Source organism: Marmota flaviventris, chromosome 17 (genome assembly GCF_047511675.1).
Source record: "Marmota flaviventris isolate mMarFla1 chromosome 17, mMarFla1.hap1, whole genome shotgun sequence".
NCBI lineage: Eukaryota > Metazoa > Chordata > Mammalia > Rodentia > Sciuridae > Marmota > Marmota flaviventris.
The window spans coordinates 57,657,494-57,676,811 of NC_092514.1; the positions used below are offsets into that span (position 1 = coordinate 57,657,494).

The 19,318-nt window shown below is 45.2% G+C and overlaps 1 protein-coding gene across 1 annotated transcript in view; it reads left to right on the top strand.

Moving 5' to 3' along the window:
• LOC139702341 (integrin beta-3) overlaps positions 1 to 18,587 on the top strand; it is a 59,108-nt gene extending 40,521 nt beyond the window's left edge. The window contains exons 11-15 of the mRNA XM_071603309.1: positions 6,566 to 6,788; positions 7,729 to 7,829; positions 9,867 to 9,986; positions 16,380 to 16,546; positions 18,374 to 18,587. Coding sequence (XP_071459410.1) covers positions 6,566 to 6,788; positions 7,729 to 7,829; positions 9,867 to 9,986; positions 16,380 to 16,546; positions 18,374 to 18,439 — 677 coding nt within the window. The 3' untranslated portion in view covers positions 18,440 to 18,587. The remainder of the gene's footprint in view (positions 1 to 6,565; positions 6,789 to 7,728; positions 7,830 to 9,866; positions 9,987 to 16,379; positions 16,547 to 18,373) is intronic.
• Positions 18,588 to 19,318: the final 731 nt, after the last annotated feature.

Sequence of the window (19,318 nt, forward strand, 5' to 3'; positions counted from 1 at the left end):
TGGTTGCACTAATATGCAGTCTTATCAACAGTATATGAATATTCCTTTTCCCCTTACATCCTTACCAACATGGTATTATTTGTATTCTTGATAACTGCCTTTCTGACTAAAGTTGAAACAATATTTCCCCTACTTATGGCAATAAAATCTGAGAGAGGGCTTGGAGGAAAATGATACCAACATTAGAGAGATTGAGGGGCATGTGGCGAGAGAGATCAGGTACACAAAATGAAAACACATAATGGCAATTTTTTGGGGGGGGGTACCAGGAATTGAACTCAGAAGAACTTGGCCACTGAGCCACATCCCCAGCTCTATTTTGTATTTTATTTAGAGACAGGGTCTCACTGAATTGCTTAGCACCTCACTTTTGCTGAGGCTGCTTTGAACTCATGGTCCTCCTGTCTCAGCCTCCCGAGCCACTGGGATTATAGACGTGCGCCATCGCACCTGCCATAATGGCAATTTAAACTAGGGGGTGAGGCAGGAACTTCAGCTCATTTTACTATTTAATAGTACTTACATTATTTTTAAAGTACCAAAGGAAATGGACAAGTTTGGGGTGGGAGATCCAAGGGGAGAAGGTTGGAACTGAGAGCCGGGGGTTTGCTGCAGGAGAGGCCTGCAGAGGGCCTGCTAGGGGCACGCCGGCTACTCTTCTGGGTCCTGGTCTGGTGTGAGGCGCTGTGAGAGGGATTCCAGTCAGAGTGTGTTTCCTTTGGCTGATGGCCCCACTGAAGCCACAAAAGAAAGCTGCCTGGGTCAGAAGCCCTGGTTCCTGCCAATGTGGATGCAAGAACAGCTCATCCTCCGTGCACTGCGGTCTAATCCGTCAGGGAACCCCAGGTGGCCTAGCAGCCTCCCTCTACCACTTCTTGCCAGGGTGTCAGGTGCCTGGCCAGCCTCACATCTGGACCCTGCCATGCTGTCATCACATCCTTAGTGACAGGACTCAGGGGCACATGTTCATCCTGCACCTGCTCTGTGTCTCAGTACTTGGTCCACACTGGTAAATAGGGGTCATGCATGATTCCTGACCTCTCAGAGCTATACTCCAGCTTGTCATTGTCCCTTACTTGAGCTGTTGGCTCTGTGGCCTGTTCTTTGCTGCAAGCAGGGGCTCATGAGGCAGGACTGATGTGACTTGGCCATTTTTCTAGTGCCTGGCCACTGATCATGGCAGCTGGTTTCCTGGCCTGCTCCCTCCCTACCATAGGAGTGGTCTGCGGAGTTGCCCACTTTCAGCGCCTCTGCCTTACACATTGGGGAGTGCATCCTTTCCCTCAAGGTTCCTTTTTTTGGGTGCTGGGGATTGAACCCAGAGCCTTACACATGCCTCACACAGGCAAATACCCACTGAGTCACAGCCCCAGACCTCAAGGTTCTTTTCCACTCCCTGCATTATGAGCACGGATCTATCAGGCACCCTCCATGAGCAGGTTTTGTGCTGCCCTGGTGCAGGGTAGAGAGGTGTTAATAAGAGCTTTGTGCTTCGTTAACGTACCTAGGCATAGTTCACAGCATGAGGCAGAATCTGGCAGAGGTCAGTTGTCCTGGGGGAGTCTTACAGGAATCTACCCCTATAGGACTCCACCCTGGGGAGACTCCCTGTGGATAGGGGAGGCCTGGGCAGTTTCATGGAGGAGGTGGGACGTGTGCTAAGTCTCAAAGGAAGGTTGGGTCATACCGGAGTGGAACAATGAGTCAGCCGGAAGTCCAGCTACGCAGGGAGAGTGATCACATTCCCTCTGACTTGAGACACTTGCTCCTTCCTGCTCCCCTGCTCTCTTCCTTCTTCCCTACCTCCATCTCTTCCACTCATTTCTCATCTGTCTCCCTCCTCTGACTTTCCTGTGAACCCTGGCTAGCCTGTCTTTTGGAGGGGTGCCAATCCTATGACATTACCACACTGTGGTTGCCTTTTAAGGGCTGACTCTGCCAGGGCTTGGGGTCAGCCCGCTGGCTCTGACTGCCCACTTCCACTCCCAGCCTCACTCCCTGGCTGGCCCTGCACATCATCTTGTCAAAGATCACTTTGTTTTGCCTCACAAAGGAAACACTGTGGGATCAGGGTTTCTGAGGAGGCCGAGGCCTCTGAGTACGGCCAAGCCACTGTGGTGTCGGTCTTTCCCCAGTCTAGGAGCCATGGCCAAAAGCAAGGCATAGTGGACGCTATGGGGCCTCACTCTGCTGGCTGTCACACCCCTCCCCTAGCTGCTGTGAGGTAGCTGCTGTGATGATAGCCCACAGCTGTCCTTTCTCCATAGCCTTGCCCTGGACCCACAGGAACTGCCTTGCCCTCAGGCATTGGGCAAGGGCAGTCCCTTTGCCTCAAGGTGGGCCTGGCTGTGTGGTGCCATTCATGCTCCAGACCCCACAGGGTGCTCAGACTAAAGGCAGTCTCTGTCTGAGACCATATTTCTGCTGGCTTTTGCCTCTTGCCCTAGACTACATCCTGCCTCCCCTCTACTCCCTCAGTGAGTTGCTTGAACAAGAATCATCACCACACCTGTTCTTCTAGGGAACCCAACCTCAAGACTCAGAGGCTGTCTACTTTCCCCTTCTGCCAGCCCACACCTCCAGATATACGTGGCAGCTGGCCAGCGGGGGCTTATGTTCCCCATCCATCCTTCCCGGGAAACAGACCTTTATTTCCAAGGCTGCAAAGAGGTGGCTGAGTTGTATTTTGTTTCTTTATGTATTTATTTATTTTTGGTGTGTTTTGAATCTTGAATGCTGATGTGGTTTCTAGAGGGTGGTGGTGGGGTCATGGGCAAAGCGACCCACAGCGGCCAAGAGACACTGGTTGCACCCCCTGGGTTCACTGGAAGAATAGGTGCCAGGTAGCTCAGGCCCAGTACCATCTCTCTTCCAACCCCTTGGGGCCACCTACTCACACAGTGATGTGGCTTCCAGAGCAGTTCAAGTTACTTCCCCTTTGCCCCTGCCTTTCCTCTGATTAACAATCAGATTTTTATTACGCTTCTTCCTGATTGAGAATTCTGGAGAATGAGTCACCTTATGTGGGGTTTTGGAGCCAACTTTTTTTTTTATTGGTTGTTCAAAACATTACAAAGCTCATGATATATCATCTTTCATACATTTGACTCAATTGGGTTATGAACTCCCATTTTTACCCCAAATATAAATTGCAGAATCACATCGGTTACACACTCACGTTTTTACATAATGGCATATTAGTGACTGTTGTATTCTGCTACCTTTCCTATCCCCTACTATCCCCCCACCCCTCCCCTCCCATCTTCCCTCTCTACCTCATCTGCTGTTGTTCAATTCTCTAGGAGCCAACTTTTAAAGTCTTGTGAAATGACTATCAGGGGGATGCAGTTAATGATTCTGAGTTAATGATTGCCTTCAAGCAGACTGACCCCTGACCCCAGGCTCCCTCTCATTCCTACACATTCCTAGGAGGACAATAGTTCTCCCCACCAGGGCTGAGAGCTCTTTGCAATACTGTAATAATATAACACAGAGCATCTCTTGGTTGATATGCATGGGTTTTCCAGAAATTTGGCCATGTTGTAAGCTCCATGATAGAAGGGACTTGGCTTTATTCACTTCTGAATCTCCAGTGCCCACCATGTGGTATGAACTTGATAACTATTTGTTGAATGAATGAATGGATAAGTGAACAAACATTAATGGTGTGCCTGCTCTGTAACAGATTTCATGATAATCACTGTTACTAGAAAAATTAATTTGGCCTATTCCCTCCCATCAAGGAACTCACCATTTAGAAAGAAACAGGAAAGCAAATGGGCATAAAATAAGGATAGAAATAGAGGTAGATTTGCTGGGAGAACCTAGGAGCAGACGGTTGATTCTGTCTGAGGAGATCAGAAAAAAGTTGTTGAGTGAGTAAAAATTTGAGTTGGGCCTTTGAGAGTGAGGGGGAGTTTGGTAAAGGTCACAGGGTGAAAGAGCAGTCTAGGAAGAGGGAACAGCCTGAACAGAAACACAAGGAAATAAGGATAGTGGAGAAAATGAGTATCTCCGTGTGTTGGCTAATGTGTGAAAAGGTCAGGTGGATGAAGTATGTGGTGCTCACTGTCAAAGTCGTGGGTGTTTGCTAAAGAGTTGGACTTAATCCTTTAGGCAGGATGGAGCCTTTGTAAGTCCAAGGATGCTAAACATTGTACAAGGTACAGACAGTCCCTCAAAACAAAAAGCACCAAGTTTGAGAAACGATGCTTTAAAGAAGGAGAATCATGGCTATAGAGGAAGGGTGGTTTGAATTGAGGATGACCTGGAGGAGGGGAGATGATTAGAGTTGCCTGGGGATGGGACCACGCAGGATGGAAACATCTTCAACAAGGCCCATAAACACAACAGTGAGAAACTCCCTTCTTGTGACATCCACTCAAATAGTTCAGTAAATGTGAATTCCTAGAATGTTCTCATCTAGAATTTTCTCACTGGTGTCAAGTCCAGTTACTGGACTTTTCTGTTCTTCCTCAACTGGTAGAATTTTTAAGAATTTGTTTATTTAGGTGTATATGACAGCAGAATGCATTTTAATTCATTGTACACAATTGCAGCACAACTTTACGTTTCTGTGGTTGTACAAGATATAGAGTTGCACCATATGTGCAGTCATACATGCATGTAGGGTCAATGATGTCCATCTCATTCCACCATCTTTCCCACCCCCATGTCCCTTCCCCACCCTGCCCTCCATTTTGCCCCATCAAAGTTCCTCCATTTTTCCCATGTCCCCCCATTGTGGATCAGCATCCACTTATCAGAGTCAACTGGTCAAATTTAACCAGTTGGACTCCAGCTTTTACTGTTCAAGCCACTTTCTCTGTATGTTACAGCAGTCTTCTAGAAAGACTATATGAATATAAATAGGGAAAGTCATTACTTATGGTATTGCACAGAAGGCTAAGTACTTGGGACCTAAAGTCAGAGTGATTTCAGTATGAGCCCTGCTCCTGCTATTTACAAGTTGTGTGGACAGTTTACTTAACCTCTTTGGTCCTACAGAGTTATAAGAAATGAATAGGATAACATATTGAAGAACTTGACCCATATTAAATGCTCAACAAGTGTTCTTGGGCATTATTACCCTTGTAGTGGTTATTTTTGGTGCTTGTTCCTACTGGAAATACTTCCTTGGTCGGTTTGGAACACAGATGCAGTTCTTTTGTGTAAATGCTTTCCAAGGCTTCCCTCCTTCACTGCCAAGGCACCATATTCTGTATTGAGAAGAGGACCAGGATAAGAAGGACAAGTTGTGTTGGTGATGTTGGGGACAGTTGAACTGTGGTGTACAACTCAAAAACAATTTTGTTTTTAAAGAGAGAGAGAGAGAGAGAGAGAGAGAGAGAGAGAGAGAGAGAATTTTTGAAAATATTTATTTTTTAGTTTTCAGCGGACACAACATCTTTGTTTGTATGTGGTGCTGAGAATCGAACCTGGGCCCCACGCATGCCAGGCGAGCACACTACCGCTTGAGCCACATCCCCAGCCCCTCAAAGACAATTTATTGTAGAGAATATTTCTGCAACTTTTGAGTGCAGAGGAGGAACAAAGATGAGCCAGCAGAGGCTTGTTGAAGGCCCCTGGGCTATGCAAGGTCATTGCTAATGATCGTCCATACTGCTGTCCTTAGGAAAATCTCTCTTTTTTCGTTCATCTTCTTCTGTTCTCTGCTGTCTTTTCTCTCCGGCATTTGTGGGATTTAGTTAAGAGCTCCGGCCCTCAGCAGGCTGTGAGGTAGGCTATATCTGTTCTTTCTGCTTACTTAACTCCATTGCCGACTCCATGGGCTCTTGGTACCTTCTGTCTGCCCCTTGGATGCCCCACCCCATGCACCTGTGTATTGGGACACTCTGTGTATCTTCTCTTCCCTGTGCTTGGGGCATCTCCTGTCCTCCATGGCCGCTGTGTTGAGGTTTTCCTGTCTTGGGTATGCTCTCTCAGATTCCTGCTGCTCACCTGGCAAGGTGGCACGTAGCCGATTTGAGAAACAGAATAACGGACATCTGTGGCTGAGTTGTTAGTGGGAGGGACCAGCTCATTCAAATCAGAGCCTATGTTGGTGTCTAACCCAGCTGGGAGAAGACAATGATGACAAAGGTAGACCCCTCGCGTCTGGTTGGAGAAAGGAGCAGTCTATGCCAGATCAAAGGGAGAGAGTTTGGGGCCTGAGGGTCACTTTGCTGTCTCAGGCCATATCATCCAGGATTCTGGGTATTCTCTGTGGGTGCAGGCTGTGGCTCAGTGCTGTGCCAGTTCTTAAGGCTGAAGAGCTACCTTGTCCTCATACAAGGGCAAGAAGGGTGGAAGGCTTGGGAAATTCAGCTCCCGAGACTCCTTTGTCCTGTAGGGACTCAGACCAAGACCTTCCACACCTTGGAACATCTAGAGAGCCGAGTGTGTCCCCATGGAGTAGGGTACCCCCTGATATTGGGCCAGTTCCCTGCTGACCTGGAGGATTATTATCTGTCTTGCTGGGAGAGCAGAATGGAAGTGTGTGGCAGGCTGCCACGGAGTGAGACAGTCACTAGCTGATCCACCCTCTTGGGCTGTCTGCTTTCAGGGCATGGCCAGTGCAGCTGTGGGGACTGCCTGTGTGACTCCGACTGGACTGGCTACTACTGCAATTGCACCACGCGTACCGACACCTGCATGTCCAGCAATGGGCTTCTGTGCAGCGGCCGGGGCAAGTGTGAATGTGGCAGCTGCATCTGCATCCAGCCAGGCTCCTATGGGGACACTTGTGAGAAATGTCCCACTTGCCCGGATGCCTGCACCTTTAAAAAGTGAGTGGGCAGTTTGGAGAGGGTTGGGAGATTGGGAGTGGGGAGAGAGGGTCCCCTGGACTAGAATCCTCAACTCTTAAGTTCTTAAAGTTCTACCTCTTACTCACTGAAGCTTTAGGGAGAAGAGTTTGCTCCTTCTCTTCTCTTTCCAATGAAAACTATGGGGAGTTGGAGGTAGAGGTAACGGCAAGGGGCCAAATAGCACTAGCTGGATTCCAGTTGGAGCAAACTCTCTCCTAGGGTGGCATCTTGAACACTCCCAAATTCAGAAAGGAAGGCTAAGCCAGATATTCTCTGGAACATTCCGGTGCTGATGTTCTGATTCTATAGGAGTTGCAGAGGCTGGAGTTGGGGAAGACACTGTGCAACAGGGGCAACTCGCCAGTACAAACTTCACCTGTTTGTGGGTCAGAGGAAGCCCCAAGTCCGAAGCTCTGCCAGTCTTCTTACCACTTTAAGCAGGGCTGGAGTCATGGGCATGCACCTGTGCAGCTATACAGGGCCCCATGCTTAGTAGGGCCTTTGCATGTTCTGCTGTCATAGTTCTTAGTAATTTTTGAACAATGATTTCATTTTGTCCTGGGCCCCCCCAATTTTGTGACAAGTTTTGACTTTAAAGTTCCCAGAAGTGTGTAGGGCTCACATATCCTGGTTGGTACATGAAGTTTAACAAAGGACCCGGGGACCTCTGGCTGCGGATGAGGAGCCTGTGGGTGAGGAGGACACCTTTCCTCCTGAACTCCACACTTGACTATTTGGGGCCTTAGGATGATTTTACTGGTTGTGTGTGTGTGTGTGTGTGTGTGTGTGTGTGTGTGTGTTTTATTAAATTTTTTAAACTGAGGAGCCGCTTTCTGGGTACGTGGAGGTCAGAGGTGGACTGGGACATGCCTCAGCTTGCTGCTCCCTTGCTTTAATTGACGTGTCCTCTCTCCTTTAGGGAATGTGTGGAGTGTAAGAAGTTTGACCGGGGAATCCTACAGGAGGAAAATACCTGCACCCGTTACTGTCGCGATGAGATTGAGTCTGTGAAAGAGCTTAGTAAGTTCAGCAGGCCTCAGAGTCTCACTCATCTGGGTTCTGAACGTTTTCACTTCAATCTCAGAACCTGCCAAACTCCCATCTGTAACATGGAAGAGTAATTCCTGCTTCAAGAACTGTCATGCAGGCCTGATGCACAGCAGGCATGAAATGAAGTCTAACTTTCTTGAGAGACCTCCTCTGACCCCTCCAGAGTGCCCCTTTCTGATTCCTGAAGCACAGAGACCCAGCAAAAACCTGTGTGTAACTTGTAAAGCTGTATAAATTGGGCAACCCTAACTTCACCCCATCCCCAAAGAAAGGAAGATAATGTACTCTACTCTGCAGATAAAAAAACCTGAGGCACACACTGGGAAGTGGTTGCCTATGGTGGGCCTCATCTTAGCCTAGTAGGCTAGTTCACTTTATTAAAAGTTAAGCAATACTCAGGCTTGTTTGGAGGAAAACCTTCACCCTGATGGTCATTACCCAAATCTCTTTATCCTGAAGCCCTACTTTTGGCTTTCTGGAGTTCCCCAGAGATAAGACAGAAATACGAACACAGCAGGGAGCAAAATTCTTGCCTGCAGTTATTTTTCTTTGTACTTCATCTTGATTTTAAAGATGATCTTTGCTGCTGTCAGCACAGCTGATGTGGCGGTTATCTGGGCCGGGAGGCACTGGGTGGTGCTAGGGAGATGCAGTCTCTCTGAAGATAGCAATCGCCCACAAAGGCAGGAAATTCGTTTTTAGTGAGATCCGTTGTGAGATGGCCAGGCAGTCAGCTTTGGGTGGGAGTGTTATGGAAAAGAGTGAGATCTCTGAACCTTTTGATTAATATCAGAAGTGGGCTGGGGTGAGGTTGGTGATTTGGGGATTGAGTTTGAAGAGGGAGTTTTCTTCTAGAGGGAGCTATGCTTCTATAATTAGCCCAGAGGAAGGGTATGCTAAGATGCCAAGGTATTTTATCATCTAGACCAGGTGGGCATTAGTTCATAAGCATTTCTTTACCTACCTCCTTTGTCACTAAAATCATCATAAAGGTAAATGCTTACCTATATGAATTTTATAACTTATGAAAATTTAAAAAAGCATCTTTCCTACTCATTCATTACATATTTTTCTCCAAACCTGATGAAGTAGAACTATAGTACTATTGTTACCTTTATTTTGTGAATGAGCAAACTGAGTCTCAAGAAAATTAACTTGCCCACAGAAGGGAGTAATGCATTGAGAACTAAATCCTGAAAGGTTTACTCTTTCCTTTGTGCTGTGGTACCAGTACTGATGGCCTGTTGACTTCAGGTCCACTGGAATGTATTTTTAGACTCATGTTCTGGTCCCTCTCCATCACTTATTTGCAGTGGTAATCTTGGCACATTTGCTTAATTTCATGGTGTATCAGTTTTGCCCATCTGGTTCCTCAGTATAGGATGTAGTGCAACTGGTGGAGGGTAACCGCAGTGTCACCAACAGAATAACAGGTTGGAGAGTTAAACGACACACTGTGGGAGGCACACTAGATCAGAAACAGACATGGAAGAGCTAAAAGGGCTGTGTAAACAAAGTATGGAGAATTATTGAGCAAGCAGAGAAAGAGAAGGGAGGAAATGCCTACTGTATGTTAAGGTCTGTTTATTTTATGCATAAAATTCTCCACCAACTCTGTAAGGTGGGGAGATCATTTCCCTTTTATAGATAGATGAAGAAAGAGAGAATGATTGAGGTCAGATAACTTACCCAAGATCACACAGCTGGTAGGTAGTAGAGCCAGGATTTGAATCAAAATGTGTAATGTTATTAGATCATGTCCCTTCCAGAGGAAGGAATAAGAACCAATAAGGGCCCTTGAGGGACAAAATACATCAGTGAGGGTCAGTGAGTGGCAACTGCCAGGCATGCCAGCTATCTTGAACCTAGGCATCTTGCCTAATATCAGACACAGGGTTTCCTGTCACATGCTTTCCTAGAAGTCCTGTGGCAGAGGTCCTGAAAGCTGTCATCTTCTAGGAATTGACTTGTTTTTCATTCTTCCATATTCTCCTCTCCCTTCCCCAGAGGACACTGGCAAGGATGCAGTCAACTGTACCTATAAGAATGAGGACGATTGCGTCGTCAGATTCCAGTACTATGAAGACTCTAGTGGAAAGTCCATCCTGTATGTGGTAGAAGAGCCAGGTGAGTGACTCCTGAAGTCCTGAGTGACTCCTGAAGTCCTTTCTTTACCAGCCAGGAGAGAGAACAATCTTAGGCAGGAATTTCTACCTACCACTCCTCTTAAACTGAACAGGTTAAACCTGGCTTTAAAAGTGATGTGAGAGTTTATTACCCTGGTGAGGGGACGTATAAACATAAGTATCAGCAAGAAAGTGACTTTCTAATTGAGGAGACAGAAAGATAAGAAGGTGGGTAAGGAGAGGAAGAAGGTGGGTTTGGATGTCATCAAGGAACAAAATATGTCGTGACTATTTTTTCCCCTCAGTTTTGGGCATGGAACCCAGGACCTCATGCATGCTGGGCCAGTGTTCTATCACTGAGCTACATCTGCAGCCCTATCATTGCATTTTTGGAGGCAATAAGGTCAAGAAATAAGGAATTTAGATTCTAGAACTTTATAGCACATGGCATAAGTTCTACTGAGGACAGCTGCAATGAGTACCCTGCCTGCTGCTATAAGAGGAAGGCCTGTGGGAGGCACTGATCCTACCATGTCATGGCAGGATGTAGTGATAGGTTTCTGGCACTGATTCAAGGCTGCACTGAATACAGAAAAGATTAAAAATACTGCTTGCTCTCGAGATCCTTTGGAAATAGGAGGAGTCCACCCCGCCATACACAGACCAACCACAGGTTGATTACTACCCAATAGCTAGATTTGTTTGCTTCACCTTACCACCGTCATGGCCTCTGTCTTCATCCATTTTCTACTACTATAAAGAAAATACCCGAGGCTGAGAAATGTATGAAGAGGAGAGGTTTCATTTGGTTCACAGTTTTGGAGGCTAGAAGTCCAAGATCAGTGGTTTCATCAGTTCATCCTCTGGTGAGGACCCCCTTGGCTACATCACCACTTGGTGAATGCTGACTGTTGAACCCAGGGCCATGTGCTAAGCCCGTGTTCTACCATTGAACTATACCCTCAGCCCAGGCTGGGAACTGTCATTTTGGGAACTAACGGGAGTCCAATGAGAACTACATTAATCCCTTGCAAGGGCAATGCTCCCAATGACCTAATTACTTTGACCTATCTCTTATAGGTTCCAGCACCTCAATATCACCATGTTGGGAACCAAGCTTTTAGCACATGAGTGCTTCAGGGACACACTCAAGGCATATCCAAACCATATACCTTCTTTGCCCTTAAACAACAGATTAAGATATGAATCATTAGAAAATAATTTGGAATACTTACTATATACTGAATACTATGCTAGGTGCTAAAACTAACAGTAAATAAGGCAGATGTGGTACTCGCAGGCCATGGGGGAGACAGGCATGGAAATCAATAACGTCATTGCAGTGGGATAGGACTGTTAATGGTGGAGGCTGGGCAAACACTAGAACGAAGGAACAACCTTGGAAGGCTGAACTTGAATCAGCTGGTATCCTGACATTCATAGCTGTAGGAATTTCTTCAAATCATCTTTTAGACAAAGGACCAGAATTTTTCTTTTCCTGCAAAAGACCAAAATATTTTAGGTTTCAAGGGCCATATGGTCTCTGCTGTGGCTACTCAGCCCTGCTATTATAGCAGGAAAGCAGCCATAGATATTCTGTAAACTTGTGGACAATGGCTATATATTTTTATTTTTTTATTTGTTCTTTTTAGTTATACATGATAGTAGAGTGTATTTTGACATATTGTACATTCATAGAGTACATAATTTATATTAATTAGGATCCCATTCTTGTGGTTGTGCCACAAGAATGAAGTTTCACTGATGGTGTATTCATATATGAACATAGGAAAGTTACGTCTAATTCATTCTACTGTCCTTCCTATTCTTATCCTTCTCCCTTCCCTTCATTCCCCTTTGTCTAATCCAATGAAATTCTATTCTTCCCTTCACCCCCTGTTGTGTATTAGCATCCACATATCAGAGAGAATTTTTGACCTTTGGTTTTTGGAGATTGGCTTGTTTCACTTAGCATGATAGTCTCCAGATGTATGGCAAAAGTCATAAAGTCATTCTTTTTTTATGGCTGAGTAGTAGTCCATTGTGTATATATACCATATTTTCTTCATTCATCTGTTGAAGGGCATGAAGTTTGGTTCAATAGGTTAGGTATTGTGAATTGGGCTGCTATAAACATTGATGTGACTGTGTCACTGTAGTATGTTGCTTTGAAGTCCTTTGGGTATGTACTGACGAGTGGGATAACTGGGTCTAATGGTGGTTCTATTCTAGGTTTTCTGAGGATGCTTTCCAGAGTGGTTGCACCAATTTTCTTTTTTTTAAATTTTTTTTATTAGTTGCTCAAAACATTACAATGACCTTGACATATCATACATTTGATTCAAATGGGGTATGAATTCTTATTTTTCCATATGTACAGATTACAGTATCACATTGGTTTTACAGCCACGTTTATACATACAGCCATACTAGTGTCTATTGTATTCTGCTGCCCTTCCTATCGGTTGCACCAATTTTCAATCCCACCAGCAATGTATGAGTGTACATTTCCCCCACATCCTCACCAACATTTATTATTACTTATATTCTTGATTGTTGTCATTCTGACTGGAGTGAGATGGAATCTTGGTGTAGTTTTAATTTGTATTTCTCTAATTGCTGGAGATGTTGGACATTTTTTCATATATTTATTGGCCATTCATATTTATTCTGTGAAGTGGTCATGGCTGTATTTACAGAGAGAGTTGATAGTTGCATTTGGCTCATGGGTTCTCAAACTTTAGCATATTTTCCTGTTTAAAAAAAAACAAAAACCCAGTGCTGGGGTCATAACTTAGTAATAAAGTACTTACCTAGCATGTGTGAAACTTTGGGTTCAATCCCCAGCAACAAAGAACAGTCCTGAGCCCTGTCTTACTTCCACAAACCACACCTCTGTGCTGTTAGTGTTCCTGGCAATTGGGCTACACCCCAACATTTGAGTGCCTCTTGATTTAGGCTCATCAATTCCCCCAAGAAGCCTTCTCAGTCCTCCCCTGGCCTCCATACTGCTGACTAGGTTTGGTTCTTCTGTTTGACTCGCATAGCATCTGTGCTTCCTTAGAAGGACCTTCATTTCACTAGAATTAAATTGCTTCTTTAATCAGCTCATCTGCTCAGATCATATGCTGTGCAGATACACGAACCATGTCTGTCGTATCTATTGCTATATCCCTGTACATCTACCAAGAAGTGAGTTAATAAAGAGGTTTTGAATGATTTTCTAGGTCTGATTATTCCTAGAGGAAAAGTGAGTGTATGTACATCTTGATATCTGCTAACCAGAATTTTGGCTGCTTGGGGAGGGAAGAAAATGAGGTGGTTTGAAAAAGGAGGCAGGAAAGTCTGGAGGAGCTGCCCCAGGTCACCCTTCCTTAGGAAAGAGCTGCCACATATATGTCACCGAGGGCGTTGCTATGTCCATGGGTGGAGGAGTGCATGGTGCCCTGTCTGGAATGTTGTCCACTAGCCCTTCCCAGAGCTTTTGCCCTTTATATGGGAAAAGGAAGGTCAAGAAAGGGCATAACCTTAATTTTATTTGGCAACTCCAAGGGCAGTTGACATGAAGAAGGAGAGAGGAGAGTCTGGGGATGTGTCCATGAGCCAGCAGGGGTGGACTGGTTTGACCACGATTTCCTCACGCCTTCCCACCCACCCTATCTGCAATTTTGTCCCTACTAATTTCAGAAGGGCACTGTGTCTTTGCTTTTGGGTCTAACATTACCTCATCTCTTTGCTTCACCTGTCTTTGCTGGCACTTTTGCTGAATCATTTATCCAAATCATTTGGCTTGGGATTTTGAGACAGCAATCTATTGCCTCAGGTTGTGGGGAATAGAGATGATGGTAACCTTGGTGCCTTGTCAGGAGACCCACTCCTCCACGTTAGGATAAGGGACCCTAGTATAATATGTCAAAATATACTCTATTGTCATGTATATCTAAAAAGAGCAAAAAAAAAAAAAATTAAGTAAAATAAAAAGAATATGGGCCCCTCATTTCCTCTCTGTTTGTCCTGGCTCTGCTTCTCCTCTTAGCCCCAGCCCCAATTATTTCTAGGGACTCCAACTTTGGGGAGATTGTAGCAGCTGGGTTCCCAGAGGATTGTAGGAGATATCTCTTTCTCATGGCCTCACAGATGCTCTCTTTGAAGGGCTGAGCCCTGGCAGGGCAGTAAAAACAGTATGTCACATGGTTAGACATTGCCCATGTGGGGAATGGCCATGTGGAATGGGCTCCTGAGCTGGGGCCTATTCATTCCCAGATAGTCTCCAGATAAAATACAGTACGTTCCAGGCACTGTTTGGTACATACTTACACTTAAAAGTAACTCCTTGTTTATCTGAAAATAAAATTTATCTGGGCTTCCTATAATTTTGTTTGTTAAATCTGCCAACCCTACCCAGACTCCTCTGACCTTGGGTCACTCTGAGGCTGTTGCTGCAGCTGGGGGTGCCTTTCAGAGACCACCTGATCTTGTCTTCTGCTTCTGGGAAGCCACCTGCCCCTGTTGGGACATACGGGTAACAGATTGTTCTCACCTGAATACCTCCTGGGATTCTACCTGTCCTGCCCAGACTAACATGCAGAAGGAAGAGATTTCACCTTGGGGTTTGAAGGTCAGCCCTACTCCATTCTTCCAGAGAATTCATAATTGCTTTTCCCAGAAAAACTGGGGCCCTTCACTCCTGGGAATTCAGACGCTGGAACCTCGCAGCCTCTCTCCAGGCGCTCCTTTAATTATAGACAGGGTGTAATCTGGTGGTTTGGAAAAGGGCCAACTTGGTTTGTGGTGGTGGTTGTGTTTGTGTAATGTGTGGTGAGCATAGAGTGTATGTTTAGAGAAGAAGGTGGGAGACAGTGTGGAAAGTGGGTGTGACATCCTCTCCAGACTCATCAGTACCCATACATACAAACACCTGGTTTCATAACACTTGAGGTTCCAGAGTGAGGTCATTTGTCAGACACCTGAAGTTTATGGGAGCAGAGATCTGCAGAGGATAATCAGCTGACCCTCAGAGGGATGACGGACCTCTGTCTGCTTTGGTTATTGACTGGGGCTGAACAGGAAGTCAGCTTACAATGGGGTAGGATTCTGGATGACTAAATATTTTGAGAAAGAACCGCTAAGATTATCATGGCTGGCAGGCTTCCTGGTCTCTAAGCATGCTAAAAAGGTTCATCGCCCTTAAGGATATAAATATCTAAACCACAATTAACAGACACTAATGTCTACCGGGGCTCAGTTAGCAAATAAATAAAAACACTGGGTATAAGAAGAACACTGGTAATAATGGCCCCTAATGTTTATTGTGAGCCAGGCATTGCTTTCAGTTCTTTAACTATATTTCATTTAATTATTACTCTTTGCAATTTTTAAAATTGAGTTTGGAGGGTTGGGGGTGTAGTTTTTTGATAGAGCACGTGCCTGTCCTGTGCAAGGCCCTGGGTTCAGTCCCTAGCACCCCACCCACCCACCCCTAAAAGGGAGTGTGAATACTTTCTCCATTTTAAAGACAAAGAAAATAGAAAACAGACATCCAGAAAAATTAGTTACTGAATGTCACAAAGTACAGTGTGTTAAGCCAGGATTTAAATCCAGAGTGCATAGTGGCACACTTTGCCTCTGTTTAGGGGAGAAATGGGAGAGTGGTGAGGACTCTCACAAATAGAAAACACTGTGTCCCAGCTAAAAGGAGCAACTGCTCTCAGCTGTAGTTGGTGGCCACTTCATAGGGATATTGTTCTAGAGTTTCCAAATCTTTTGATTTTTTTTTCCCTCTTTTTGTTGTGTGTGGGCCTGGGGATAGAATCCAGGGCCTTGTGGAGTACTCTACCACTGGGCTACACCCATAGTGGCCAAATCGATTTTTTTTTTTTTTTTTTTTTTTGTACTAGGGATTGAACTCAGGGGCACTTAACTACTGAGCCACATCCCCAGACCTTTTTGTATTTTACTTAAAGACAGGATCTTGCTGAGTGGCTTAGGGCCTCACTAAGTTGCTGAGGCTGGCTTTGAACTCACAATCTCCTGCCTCAGCCTCCTGATTCTGCTGGGAATATAGGCATGGGCCACCAAACCCAGCAGAATCAATTAAAAACAAAACAAAACAAAACAAAAAACAGTTGGTTAACCCATATCAGGTGGTCTAGATTTTGTGCAGGAGTGACCAGCTTGAGAGCTCAGATTTAAACCCCTCAGGACAGCTTATTCCCCCCCCTAAAGATTGCTCCTTTAAAAACAAACAGACAAACAAACAAACAATAAATTTGTTTTAAAATTGTCCTGTTTACTTCAGAGGCGTTTCCAGTGCATTGTTCCTCTGAAGTAACACTCAAGGTCTTACATTCATGGCCAGTTCAAGTGATTCCTGCTCTCTGCTTCTTCCTTGCAGAGTGTCCCAAGGGTCCGGACATCCTTGTGGTCCTGCTGTCAGTGATGGGGGCTATTCTGCTCATCGGCCTTGCTACTCTGCTCATCTGGAAGCTTCTCATCACCATCCACGACCGGAAAGAGTTTGCTAAATTTGAGGAAGAACGAGCCAGAGCAAAATGGGACACAGTAAGAGGCTGGGTTGGGCTGGGCATTTTCTTGAGTCTTTGGTTCGAGAACCTGAAGTGGGAACAGCAGCTGTTCAGAGTGGCCAGGGTCATCCAGTACTGCAGTTTTCGGATTATCCTCTGTTCTGGAAACTGGGAGATGGTCTCACTGTTGTCTTTAAGCTTCCTGAAAACTACCGGATCCTCTACCACACGGTGACCATGGGCCATGTCTTGAGTACTGACAGAACAAATAGGACCCAGCTCTGCTCCAGCTGTGTAAAGAAATGGAAAAGAAACTTACTCTTCAATTGAGGGAGACAAGACAAACCTATATTGAGAACAATAATACATTATATAGTATTGAAGTCCAAAGCATTAAAAACAAATAGAAAAAAATAGAATAGCTAACATTGACTGAGGGTTTGCCATGTGCCAGGAACTGTTCTAAATGCTTTTTTATATATTAGCTTATTTCATCCCTGAAACAACCTTTGTGGTGGGGAGTATTAGTGTTCCCATTTTATAAGTAAGAGAACTGAGTGCAAGGGAGTTCAGTGCTTGTCTGATTGTGGGAGGGAATTAGGTAACTATAGGACTTCCTTTTGGGGTCAGCCACTTAAGAATAGTGGCAGGACATCAATCTACCTCATTCTCTTCTTTGCCCCCAAATGATGAAATGGTAGTTTCCAAATCAGACTCTTATGGTCCCTGTTGTTTATCTTGATTTAAGCCAATCAAATAAGCATTTATTGAGAACTTTTTATATACTAATTTTACTGTATTCTCCTTTGGCTAATCTTCCATATTTTAACTATTTTCTGGACCTTTTACATGACATTTTACTCCTTGAATGTCCAGGGTTAGGTCAAAAGTTTGTTCCCATTTGGTGGTGATCCCAGGACTTTGTACCAAATAGTTCCAAAAACCTTGGATGTTTCTGTTAAGAGCATATAGAGCATGCTGAGTCTCCAAAGGACAGAAGAATGTTCTGGGCTTCTTGCAGTTACCATTAAGAACTATTTAGCCAGGTGCAGTGGTGTGCACCTATAATCCTAGCAATCAGGAGGCTGAAGCAGGAGGATCACAAGTTTGAGGTCAGCCTTAACAATTTAGTGACAGACCCTCAACAACTTAGTGACACCCTGTTTCAAAATAAGAAATAAAAAGGGCTGAGATGTAGCTCAGTTGTAAGGTGTCTCTGAGTTCAATTTCTAATACCAAAGGGGAAAGAAAAAAAAAAAAAAGAGAAAAAATTGCCTTACTTCATAGGTTTTGTCATTTTTTTGTTGGAAAATAATTTGAGAAGAGGGGCTTATTTTTCCCTGATAATATGACAGTTTTGTAGGTAATCATTGAAGAAATGAAAACAAATTAAGAATTATTTTAGCCGAAGCAGTCCTCTGTGTTCTGACCTTCACCCATCAACTACTACATTTCTCTCTCTGCCTCACATTGGCTGGCACTGTCACAGCAAAAGAAAAAGGGGAGAAAAACAAAAGAAAGAGTAGGGCGAGAGGAGAAAACAGGACAGATTTGGTGAAAGCTATTCTAGAATGTTTTGGGATTGTCAAAGAATGATGGGCCTCCAAAAAAAAAAAGTGCTGGACTGATTTTAACCCTTTAAAAACAGCCACAAGATGGCCACATCATTTTTCCTCCTCTCATTTCCTGCCCATTCCCATTCTAAAAGTGAAAGTGTGAGTAAAATGAGCACTAGCCTGTTTCATCCAGTCTAGGTCAGAGAAGGGTGTCTTGGGCAAACCTCTCAGGAGAAATCGAAGACTTTGGGACATGAGAGGACCCCGCTGCTGACTGTGAGACACTCACTCTCCTGTTCTCTCCACAGGCCAACAACCCGCTGTATAAAGAGGCCACGTCTACCTTCACCAATATCACCTATCGGGGCACTTAATGACAAGATGTCACCATCAGATCATTTTCAGACTATGCCAGGATTGTGGGCGTCTCTGCCATCATGTTTACAGAGGACAGTATTTGTGGGGTGGGATTTGGGGCTTGGAGTGGGGTGGGCTGGGAGAATGTCAGTATTTGTGTGTGTGTGTGTGTTACACGTGGGAAAATGTTTAATTTAAAATGTGTGATGTGTCCCCAGAGCACAGCTCCTCGGCCTTTGTTCTCAGATGCCTCCTGCAGGGATGTGTCCTGCTTAGCTTGAGGGTAATGTGGAGCTGAGCAGGTGTTCTTCTTTACCTCAGTGAGAAGCCAGCTCTCCTTAGTAGGCCATTCTCCCTAAAGAAAAGGGCAGGGCTGGGGCTTCTCATTTCAGAGAAAGGGATGCTAAGCCCTGGCTCTGTCCTGAGTTTGTAATTTTATGGCATCAGGTCTGACTCTCAGGAACTGCTGGGCCATGCAGCCCGGTTTTGTCACCTGTGTCTCTGTGTCCTTACATTTCCCTCAGGCTGAAGGGAGAGTCAGGGGAGAGCTTCCTGTGCCTTCTGCCACCACCTGGATCAGCTGTGGTTCTCTTGAAAGGGAAGTCCTTGCCACCTAATATACGTTGACCTGATGAGAGTGAGGAAGGCAGGGCCACTCAGGGTCCTGCATGGCATGGGGGATGTGCCAGCTTTCCCCAGTTCATACTCACGACCCTTTAGATTTGCCTCTCTGGCAACTCTACCCCGGAGGTTTGTTCAGAAGTGTCATCCTTAGACCAGCACCTTCTCTTTTCCTCCCATTTCCACACCCTTGCTGTTGCAGATATTTGCTATGTACTGGAGACTTCTCTCATGACCAATGGCGGGTGCTATGGTGAGCACCAGAGGTCCTCCCC